Raw genomic sequence first — 12626 nt, 5'->3', positions numbered from 1 at the left:
TCAGCACGGAATGTGCTCAACCTCTCATCCGTCAGCTCCAAAATACCCTCCTTGATCGAACCAAAGATCACAGGAGTCTACTCTAGTATGATACGAGTAATCTAAGAAGAGAAAAACTCCCTCGTCTGCTCATCCAAATGCTCGGCCCCCGAGCTTGATCCTGATCCCTCACCGGCACCTGAACTGCCACCTGCTGGTCTAGGGCGTAAAACCACCATTCTGAAAACAGATCATATCAAACGTCAGAACACTGATAAATATCGAGGGATCGCTACTACTACAAGGTTCTTGGTCTCGCCTCGGCCTTCCTTGATTCAAGTACAGATCCTCTGCTTTCAGTAGTACGGGCCCAGACTACCTTCCATATCTATCCATACTTTCTTCAAGAACCGCCTCGACTCCACCAAGTCACTACTATTGCTACTGATCTCTACTACTCTCATCCTAGGCTTACCCTAGGGAAATCTCCGACTCAACCCAATCCTCAGCTGCTGAAGGCCTCCTTTTAATGCCAATTATCCATCACCTGAATACCATCACATGTGACGAGGCTCAGATAATCCTTCGAGTAAAAGACTCATCCCCACAATAGTTAGACTCAGACAAGAGCTGCGCAGTAGGGCCAAATCCAACACTCTGATATTATTCAACCCTGATCACATGTGACGTGATGTATTCACCTAATGGCTAACTCCCATCACTCAGAGTCCCACAAAGCACAAAGCAAGGAGCATTCGGACATAGGAACTACTCAAGCAAATCTATTCTCATAACGAGAAACTGTACTAGCATACAATGCTAAGCTCATACTATCAAGCATAACCTAAATAGGCTATCCTACTACTGTCTACTCAATACTAGCATGCAATTCTCATAAGGCTAAAACACATATAGCAGGCACATAAGGCATCATTCCTAGATCCTTAGTCCTATTCTAGCATGTTGTTCTACTGAAACTAAAACTGATAATCATAACATAAACTTGTATGGGTAATTTGGGAGTACTTACTTGAGCTCGCCTGATCGCATGCACCACACCCCCTTTCTCTTTTCAAGAAAACTCTTTTTCTTTCTAAGTTCTTTTTCAAAAATTCTTTTCGAAATTGTTTCTCTTTTGAAAATCCTTTACCATTTCCTCATTTTGAGTTCAGACACACTCGAAAGCGTGCCCAAATCCCTCAAACCAAGGCTCTGATACCAACTTGTAACAACCAAAAAATACAACCCAAATTTTTTTGTTTTAATCTTATTAAAAACCATAACATCAAATGTCATATAATAAAACCATGAATCGTATCTCTCAAAATGCCATAGTAAATGTATCAATTTAAAACTGAAGTCAATATCATATCAAAATGTCTGAATAAAACTCCCAGGATAAAACTGCAACTGTGGTGTGCGTCATGCCATCAACCCTAGCTTTTCCCCTTGCTAGTGGAAGTACCTGAAACCAAAACTGAAATTGTAAGCACAAAGCTTAGTGAGCTCCACCAAACTACCACATACCATACAATAACACATAAAGCACATACTGGGTCTTGCCCACTGCATCAGACTAAAATCCGGAAACTGCATCGGACCGAAGTCCGGAAACTGCATCAGACCGAAGTCCGGAAACTGCATCGGACCGAAGTCTGGAAACAGAATTGGACCGAAGTGTGGAACTAACCAGCGGCTTGCCCTCTGCATCAGACCGAAGTCCGAAAACTGCATCGGACAGAAGTCCAGAACTAACCAAGGCCTTGCCCTCTACATCGGACCGAAGTACGGAAACTGCATCGGACCGAAGTCCGGAACTGACTGAACATAGCATAACAGATTGCAAAACACATATACTGCATACCGCATCAGACCGTAGTTCAGAACACATAACAAAAAGACATGCTTGAATCACAAAGACATCAAGAACACTGAACTACTACATCGGATCGAAGTCTGGAAAATACTGCTAGCTAAACGGGTCGGCATTGTGGCCGTAGACCCGTTCCTACTGGAAGGGAAACTCACCTCGTAACGCTGGCTGTTGAGATGCTAACTTTAAAACTGGCTGACTGCTGCTCCGGAACTCTTCGGCTACAAATCCCAAAAACACTAGATCAGGTACTGATAACTGCCCTCAGGGTAAAATGACTATTTTACCCCTGGTCCAAGTCGACTTCCTGGTCAAAGTCAACTTTCACTTGACCGGACTCGCCGAGTCAGGGCGTAGACTCGTCGAGTCCCTCCATTACTAGATCTAAACTCTAACTCACCGAGTCCATTCCCACTCACTAATTCACCCTAAAATATCAAATCGGGGACTCACGACTCGACTCGTCGAGTCTGAAGAACAACTTGCTGAGTCCCAAGCATGCCATTACTATACAGTCGATTTTGCTCGATTCCAGTGCATCCAACTCATAGATCTGGGTTCCTAGGACTGATTCCACACGTAAAGTTTCTAACTTTATGTTCATGCATGCTCATAAGAAGCTCAAATACCCAATAAAGAGCTAAAAGAGGAGATCTAGGTTTGGAATGGGTGTTTAGCTCAATAAAGGTGGCAACCTTGAGCTTAAGGAGTCCTGAAATGCTTAGATCTGAAACCCATTCATCTTAACTACCCTTAAATTGACCTCAATGTTTAGAAAATGGCTCAAAAACAACACTCGCAAGCCTTTAAGGAGATCTACATGATGACAAGTAAAGATTCAAGCTTTGTACGTTAATGGAAACTAGAATGACACAAGAAACTCACATCTTCTTTGCTCCTCTAGAAAACCCCTCTTCTCTTTTCTTCTTCTAACTTCAAAATGCACCAGAATCCTTCACAGAATGAGAAATACTCCAAGAATGCTTAAAGGAATGCTAGGGTTTAGTAAGGGACGTTCTAAGGGTGATGGAGGCTGGTTTGGGGCGCATAAAGTTGCTTAAATAGGGTGCAAACCCTTGAAAATTAGGGTTTCATCCAGACTGGCAGACTCGCCGAGTAGCCCACTTAAATCGCGTGCAAATCTCCTCTCTACTCGACGAGTCGGGCTGCTGACTCGTCGAGTACCCCCCCTTAAGAAATGAAAATTACTTTTTTAAATCACATAGCAGAAATGGGGAGTTACAATTTGAGCTTATAATGTTGAATATCACATGTGGATACACCATAAACTCGAGATTTACAAGCCTCATGTTTAATAGACTAAATTTATCCTTTGGATAATTGCATGCTTAATAGTTATGTGTTGAAATACTTGTGTAAAAAGGTATTTACAATATGTAGCTTCATAAAAATCATGATGAACATGTTCATTAACACATTTGTTATACAAAAATTCGTGGACATGGGTTTGGTCACTCAAAATTTTCGAAATCATAGTATATATATATATATATATATATATATATATATATATATATATATATATCTCCATGTACTTTTGGATACATACATACTCCCATTTTAAAAATCTACACTTATATTTGGATAAAATATTGTGTTTATCATTTATGGTGTTACAAAAGTCATGACAGGTTTGAGTTAAACTTAAACAACATATTTTGTGTTATAAACTTGCAAAAATCGATAAAAAGGATGTTAAAAATAATCACAAAGTTTGATATTTTACTAAAATAATGTTATTAGTAAAATAATCATAAACTTGTCGTCATCATTTTTGGATGGTTTATAACCCAAGATAAGATGCTACTTATGCAACATATGTTACAACTAGACACATTCACTAAAGTCTATTTATATAAAATGTTGTAAATGGTTTAACAGAAATCATATACAAAATAATTTTATGACAGAAAAATGTGCGTGTCATAAACTATCTGACATAAAACTCATATTGCATGAGTAATAAGCTGTGAGTCATGAATTCACACTAGTATAGTTATTTCATTATACAATAAAGAGATTCGAAATTTTCGTAAATTCGTTAATGCTCTAGTGAGACACTATCTTCATCTTACCTACCTAGTGTACACTCTAAGTCCTATAGTTAGAACCAGAGTCTCCTGGAGGGAGAGCAAAATAATTGTGTATAGATCTATACGGGGATTGACACCCATACCCGAGTTGTTTGCTATAGCTAGACGTGGCCAGTCTAGGGTGACAAATATGTTACCGCATCCGACGCCAGAAGAAAGTCATGACAAGCATAACAGTCACATCAAGTGTGGTTATAATGACTTACATAGTGATTAACAATAGTATCTTGATTTACAAAAAACTTACACTTCACTGGTTTTATATATTATAAAACTAAACACCATTTCAGTACTTTATTGACACTAATCCAGTCTTATAGTTTAAGACTACTGTTTCATACAATCAACAAATATGGGAGTTTTTGGGAACATACATTCACATTATTTAAAGGAAAAGTGCATACATATATTCTTGGTTTTGGAAATAAACATACAATTCACTTTTATGGAAAATATTGGATATTTTGGAAGCATACAAAATTTTTGTCAAGCAAAACAGATACAAACTATTTTCATAATAAAATGCTTATTAACTCACCAATATTCTATGTTGAAGCTTTTCAAAACGATTTGTATTCTCAGGAAACCAGTAAGCAGATACTCGAACCTTGGATTTTGGATATTTTGTTGCATTATGAAATTTACAATTTTGTCACTTTTGTGTAACATTTGAACAATTACAAATTGTAAACTTATGAAGATTATAATCTTAATGCATGTCGTTTGGTGGCTATGTCCATTTATATTCAATTGTGATGATACAATACAATGATGTCATCCGCCCCCAGACGTTTCCGCCATCCTGGTTCGGGGGTGTAACACATAACTCCTTCGTTCTAAGTCATTTTTCGACGTTCTTTATATCCACGAAAAGGTAACGAGAAGCTATACGCTTCTATCAACTCATCCTCGCCTTAAGACTTCCTGAACAAAACCTAAAATTCATAAAGACTCGAATTGCAAAATCACTGATATACCCTTGGGCTCCGAAACACAATCGAACACTTGGATCACTTAATCTATAATACTTTCATCCAAAAAGAGCTAGTAATCTCTTCCCCTAAGGCCTGAAGCCTTATTATAACTGATGATTTGGGTCATGGCCCCTAATAATGAAGCGATTCAAAATCGAGTGTTACAACTCATCCCCGCAACAGTTAGACTCATATGAGAGCTGTACAGTAGGGTTGAATCAATTACTCTGAGATTATTTAATCCAAAATGCAAGTGACTTAACATACTTATCGAATAACATGCGACTCCACCCTTGAGTCCTAAATCACTAATACTATCTCGACCCATCTTGATTCCCGTTAGCTGCTTTCCAAAAGCAGCCGAGACCTCCTTGGTCCCATCTTACCTGCCAAATAACCGATTCACCGAATTTCCACCTAGTTGCGAAGATAATTAGTCTGACATAGTCGCACCATGCGACTTCCAAACAAAGGCCTCATCTAACAACAACTTCCTTAGCTATCTCGTCACTATGGTTCCAATAACATTTCTGATTCAACCAATCATAATAAGCCGTCAAACTTGACATCACCAAATCCAATGCTAAAAGTGAATGCTACATGACCATCTGTAGTCTTATATCACAACTGTCCTTATACAACCCACCACTTCCTTAATCCCAAAAATGATTTGTCGTTCACACGACCTCACATCCTGACCTACCCTGGTCTAATCCCCACCTGATGAAATCCTTAAGCCAAATCATAGATTTGTCATACCCTCGTAGCTACTGAAGAACCGGTGAATGCTACGGGCCACCCCCACAGTCTTATAACACTCCAATCTATGCGCCGCCCTAGTGAATGCTACGGCCACCCCGTAGTCTTACAACACTCATATCTTTCCATGGCCAACGCCTATGGTCTAACCGCTCATACCCTCAATGTTTGATTAAATCTTTCAGTTGCTTTCATTTTCCAGCCATTAATGCTAGTGGAGATAGAGTGTTGGCGTCAATAAAGAAGTCATGGTCACCCTATGATTGATTTATCATTTGTTCCAACATTGGATCATGCATCCAACTGTTAAGTTCAACCATTTAAGGATTCATTTTAAGGTTTCTTAAAAAAAACCATAAAGAGAATTATTTAAACTGTGACAACCCGAAATTTATTTTGTCAATGTAAACCATTTCCGTTAATAAAATTTATTTTTATTAAAAGTTTTCCGTTAACTTCTTAAGTTAAGTAAATCAATTGGAATTATTGTCGTAATTTCATACGTGACGGAAAACGAAAAATCACGTGAAAAACCCCGTTTGCGGTTAGTGTTTGGTGGACCCCCACCCTGGCCGTAAACTCAACCCTATATAAGGGTTGAGTGGTCTTCATTCCCACCTTTTTCACACACTAGAAAGTTTCTCTCTCTACTCTCTCTTTACAATTTCGAGTTTTGATCAAGAGACACTCCTTCAAGCTTCACATAAGTAAGTAAAACCCTCCTAGCTAGTTGTTTGCTTAGCATACTTGCAAATCTATGGATTAAACACCCAAAAACCCCAAGAACACTGGGTTTACGGTTTGGGAACCTCCTAAAATCGTAAACACCCAAAAAAAAGGGTTTTAATGCCCCAAACTCCATCCAATCCTTGGATAATGAACTAGGAACTTGCATGAATGATCTAAGAACCCCAAAACACGAAATGAAAGGAGTAAACATGAGTTTACGGTTTGGGGACCTCCCAAAACCGTAAACACCTTCTAAGGGTGTTAAAATGCCCTTAACACCTTCTATGGCTTGTATAAATGGCTAGAACTTTACATGCTTAACCTAGATGCACCAAAACACATAAGGAAGGGACAAACATGAGTTTATGGCCGTAAAATCATGTGTTTACGGCAGTAAACTACCCAAAGAGGGACTTAAAAACTGTAAACTCCATAAAGGGTCCATTTCAAGCCCCAATCATTTCCATAGCCCTTGATTCGAGTCTAGCATAGTTCCTTGAGTAGTTTAACACCTTTGAGCACCCAATAACACCATTGCCATGAGTTTACGGCCGTAAACTCATGGGGGAAATGGTCCCGGAACCGTAAACACCCCTAAGAGCCTCCATTTGAGGAGTAAACTCCATAGTGAGGCTATACACTCCTTAGATGCAACCCGTATCACTCCTAACACTTGTGATAAAGTGTTTTCATGTATTAGGAGGTCCTTACTTGTATAATTAGTTATTAAATGACTAATTAGATACCATTATGTATCACTTCATGTTACATAGGATCTGTGGGTGCGTTCAAGGCCTTTGATTCGTCTTTTCGCTACCTTGATACTTATCTTTCAAAGTGATCCAAATTTCCTTTGCTGTTTTACAACTACGAATGTAATTGTAAACCACAGGAGGCAAAGCACCTCTTAGTTCCCTCATGCATCTCTTTTCGTTCTTCTTCAAGCAGTTTTGTTGCTCAACAACTTCAGCTGTGGTAGTAGATTGTCCAATTGGTTGAACATTTGCAGGAGCTTGAACTGTTTCATTGATACACTTCCAATAGGAAAAGAGTATTGTTCCCTAAGGAGCTTCTAAATTAATCTATATATATATATATATATATATATATATATATATATATATATATATATATATATATATATATATATATATATATATATAATTACACAAATGGTCTCTATGGTTTGGTGTAATTTGTGTGTTTGGTTCTTAACTTATTTTTTAAATCGGAAGGTCCCTACTGTTTGCTTTTGTTACGCGTTTGGCATCTGTCTTACCTAAAAAGACTATTATGCCCTTATTTAAATAAATTAATATAGTCTTTTTAGATAAAATAATGTTAGGTGGCGGTGGGTTGTGCGTGCGTTTATTTAAATAAATTAAAAAATCAAGAGAAAAATATATTTTTTAGTGAAGACTAAGACCAAGCGTGTAACAAAAACAAACAGTAGAGAACTTTTGAGTTAAAAAATATTTTAGGAATCAAACGTGCAAATTACTCCAAACCATAGGGATTATTCGTGTAATATAATCTTAATTTCATTTGGTAAAAATACATTTGATTCAACAACAAAAAGATTCTATCATTGTTTAGCACAAGACCATTAAATGTATATGTCATCCTTAAATTATATTCCCTTCTTAAATATATGTTTATGCTATATGATCATTAAGCTTAATAACACAATTGTATTCAACAAACTTTTCAGCCCACTTTGTTGACTTTTACATTATTCAGAACCATCAATTTGAATATATATATATATATATATATATATATATATATATATATATATATATATATATATATATATATATATATATAATGTTAGCATCAGGAAGTTCCATCTCTATATATTATGAAACCTATGTATCATCACCCTCGTAACTTTTACTGGACGTAGAAAACATAGAGTTGTTTCTCCCCTTTTCAGCAAGTGTAGCAGCCATATTTTTTGCTTTTCTAATAAGACCATGTGGGGTAGCCTATGGCATTCCTAGGTTAAGACCATGTGGGGTAGCCCATTGCACAATGGTATAAGACCTTGGGGAGAGCCCATGACATCCTTACAGGTTTATGTTGTGTTATGTCTAGATATTTTTGTGATATATGATATGTTATGTGATTATGTATGTTATTGCATGGAATACACCGGGGGGAGCCCGTGACAATTGGATATAAGACCATGTTGGGTAGCCCATGGCATTCCCAAGTTAAGACCATGTGGGGTATCCCATGACACAATGGTATAAGACCTTAGGGGGAGCCCACGACATCCTTACAGGTTTATATATGCATGACTTATGTGATATAGGTAGCTTTTATAGCTAACAGGATATGTGATATGTGTATTGTGTGTGTGGTATGCTCTAGGAAACTCACTAAGCATTATCTTACATGTTGTGGGTTTTTTTCAGGTACTTCAAATCCCAATGGCAAGGGCAAGGCATAATGGCGTGCGGTGCACTCTCTCCCAGGCATTTTCACGTGACACTCTGTTTTTGGAATAAAAGTTGTATTTGACTTATGTTTTGAAAACAATTCTAACTGGATTACTTAATGTTGGAACTGTGTTTGATTATTCTAAAATGAAAACTTTCTTTGTAAAAATTGGTTCATTAAAAGGCCACCGCTGCAGTCTTACAACACTCCAATCTATCTGCCTCCCCAGTGAATATTACAACTACCCCGCATCCTTACAACACTCATATCTTTCCATAGCTACTGCCTATATCTTTCCATAGCTACTGCTTATGGTCTAACGACTCATACCATCAATGTTTGATTGAATCTTTTACTCGCTTTCATTTTGCAGCCACAAATGCTAGTGGAGATAGAGAGTTGGCGTAAATAAAGAAGTCATGGTCACCTTATGATAGATTGATCATTTGTTCCAACATTAGGTCATCTAGCCAACTGTTAATACCCTTGTCATTTCAAACATTTAAGGATCCATTTTCATCAAAATCTCGTACCTGAGACATTAAGGTGGTAAAAAAAAGTTAAGATTACTTATGGAGTCTATCGGCCTTTGATTCTTAGCTAGTTTTCATATGTAATTCAGAGTCTAGGTGCTTTTTCAGGCATTTGGATTTTATTGTGTATTAAGGTTATTATGTGATTTTTTTTTTAAATTTCTTTCATTATACTTTGCCAAAGCTAGAAGCGGATGTCTGTTTCTTTTATAAAATTGCACTTCTCAAAAAACATGATTTAGTGTCAATCATCGATATATCAATTTATAAATTATTATTTAGAGAATTAATATCAAGCTTGTTTTGTGGAATGCAAAGGAATTTGAACGAATTGAAATGAAAGATTTTGACATCGAACGCCTTTAGGTGACAAATTGATTAACTTTAAGAGTAAATTACAAGAATGGTCCCTATGGTTTGGAGTCATTTGCATGTTTGTTCCCTAACTTATTTTTTTTATCGGAAGGTTCCTACCGTTTGTTTTTGTTTTGCGTTTGGTCTATGTCTTACTAAAACGGACTATTATGCTCTTATTTAAATAAATTAAAATAGTCTTTTTTTCATTTCGATAAGATAAAGTGAGGTGGGGGTGAACTGTGAGTGTGTGCTTATTTAAATAAATTAAAAAATCAAGGGAAAATAGACTTTTAAGGTAAGACGGGGACCAAACGTGTAACAAAAACCAATAGTAGGGATATTCCAATTAAAAAAATAAATTATGGACCAAACACACAAATTACCCCAAACAATAGGAGCCATTCGTGTAATTTACTCTAAATCTAATTTGGTCAAAATACATGTAATTCAACGACACAAAGATTCTATCATTTTTTTACACAAGACCATGAAATGTATATGTCATTCTTAAATTATATTCCGTCTTAAATATATGTTTATCCTAAACGATCATTAATTAAGTTTAATAACACAATTATATCCAGCAAACTCTTCAGCCAACTTTGTTGACTTTTACATTATTTGAACCATTCCATTTGAATATATATATATATATATATATATATATATATATATATATATATATATATATATATATATATATATATATATATATATATATATATATATATATATATATATATAAAACGTTAGCAGCCAGGGGAGTTCAATCTCTATATATTATGAACCCTGTGTATCATCATTTTCATAATTCATTCTGGACGTAGAAAGCATGGAGCTGTTTCTCCCATTTTCAGCCTCTATAGCAGCGATTGTTTTTTCTTTGCTACTAAAATTCCTGCTGCAAAGCTTAGAAGGAAAGAGAGTGAAGAACAGAGAACCACCTCAAGCAAAGGGCCGATGGCCGGTAATCGGACACCTGCGCCTTCTAGGTGGAGCTGAACTACCTCACAGGGTCTTAGGTGGCATGGCAGATAAATATGGCCCCATTTTCACCATCAAGCTTGGTGTTCACAATGTTTTGGTGGTGAGTAACGCTGAGATGGCGAAAGAGTGCTTTACCACAAATGATAAGGTGTTTGCAAGTCGACCCAAGTCAATGGCAGTAGAACACATGGGCTATAACTATGCCATCTTGGCTCTAGCTCCTTATGGTGACTACTGGCGACAAGTGCGCAAGATCTTGACACTCGAGGTTCTCTCTCAGCGACGCGTGGAGATGCTTGGACCTCTTCGTGCTTCAGAGGTTAAAGCATCCATGGGAGATATATATAATGCTTGGGTAAAGAATAAAGAGAGTGGAAGTTCCGACATGGTAAAGGTGGATATGAAACAATGGTTTCAGAACTTGATATTAAATGTTGTGGTCAGGGTTGTTTCAGGAAAAAGGTTTTCACCTGATGACAAAGAAGGGGTTCGATTTCAAAAAGTGATAAGGAAATTCTTTGTGTTATTGGGCACATTTGTGGTGTCTGATTTTATTCCATATCTCAAGCCTTTGGACCTGGGAGGATACGAGAAAAAAATGAAGATGACAGGAGAAGAGATGTACGGAATTGTAACAGGATGGCTAGAGGATCACAAGAGAGTGAGGGCGGAGGAAAAGCATGCGCAGCAACATGAAAGAAGCCAAGTCTTCATGGATGTTCTGATTTCCGTTCTTGAAGGTGCCTCCCCAGAGGAATTCCGTGGTTTTGACCATGATACCATAATCAAGGCTACATGTTTGGTAAACCTTATTAATCTTTCTATATCTCATACTATTACTAGCTAGAGTTTGTTAATTAATCGTTTAATTATATATAGTTTCTTCCACATTCATTATAGTACGTATTTGCAACAGTTTTCAGTGGCAAATATAAAGATAAGCTGTGCAAACAAACAAAATTAATTATCAGCATGCATGCATGTTGCTTGAAATCTAGCTAATATAAGAAATTTGTTTTAACTTCAAACTTGCAGACTGTTTTAGCTGCGGGATTGGACACATCGTCTGCAACGTTAACATGGGCTTTATGTTTGTTGCTCAACAACCCAAGAGTATTAAAAACTGCCCAAGATGAATTGGATGAGCATGTTGGAAGGAAGAGAGCAGTAGAGGAGTCGGACCTGAAGAACCTTGTTTACCTTGACGCAATCGTTAAAGAAACACTGCGTTTATACCCACCTGGACCTCTAAACCTTCCTCATGAGTCCATGGAGGATTGCGTTATTGGTGGCTACAAAATCCCTAAAGGCACACGTTTATTGACTAATCTTTGGAAAATTCAACATGATCCTAATAAATGGTCACATCCTGAAGAATTTCAGCCAGAAAGATTCTTGACAAGTCATAAACATGTTGATGTCAGGGGAAACAATTATGAATTGCTTCCTTTCGGTAGTGGTAGAAGAGTATGCCCTGCTATTCCCTTTGCTCTTCGGTCTTTGCATATAACTTTAGCTACTTTAATACAACAATTTGTGCTTAAAAACCCATCGAAAGAACCCATTGATATGAGTGAAAGCGCTGGAGTGACTATCAGCAAAGCCATCCCACTTGAGGTCCTTCTGGCGCCTCGTTTATCCCTTGATATGTACCCTGCAGTTGCTGCATGATACGTCTGCTTCGAATCATCACCGACCATGCGCCCACACTCTAGTCTTATTGAACAACCATTCCAAGACAATTAATCCCGAAAAATCACAAAGTCTTCTTACTATCTTATCAACAGCTTGTTAATTAGTCATACTAGCTACTTTGTTTTGGATTTTCATTATTTCATGCAATGGATACTACTTTGTTTTGGATTTTCATTATTTC

General features: G+C 37.2%; 1 protein-coding gene across 1 annotated transcript; it reads left to right on the top strand.

The window, feature by feature from the left end:
* Positions 1 to 10592: 10592 nt before the first annotated feature.
* On the top strand, positions 10593 to 12626 carry LOC128133102 (cytochrome P450 82A4-like). The gene is made up of 2 exons (XM_052770110.1): positions 10593 to 11552; positions 11786 to 12626. The coding sequence occupies exons 1-2, from the start codon at positions 10596 to 10598 to the stop codon at positions 12419 to 12421; spliced, it is 1593 nt and encodes a 530-aa protein (XP_052626070.1). The 5' UTR covers positions 10593 to 10595; the 3' UTR covers positions 12422 to 12626.

The sequence above is a fragment of the Lactuca sativa genome, chromosome 3, assembly GCF_002870075.4.
Source record: "Lactuca sativa cultivar Salinas chromosome 3, Lsat_Salinas_v11, whole genome shotgun sequence".
NCBI classification, from domain to species: Eukaryota; Viridiplantae; Streptophyta; class Magnoliopsida; order Asterales; family Asteraceae; genus Lactuca; species Lactuca sativa.
Note: the sequence above shows the minus strand (reverse complement) of the source record. Positions and strands in the feature narration are given on the sequence as shown.

Coding starts and splice junctions, on each gene's coding strand:
- LOC128133102 (XM_052770110.1), top strand. CDS start 10,596: ATGGAGCTGTTTCTCCCATTTTCAGCCTCTATAGCAGCGATTGTTTTT. Junction 11,553..11,785: donor TAATCAAGGCTACATGTTTG/GTAAACCTTATT, acceptor TCAAACTTGCAG/ACTGTTTTAGCTGCGGGATT.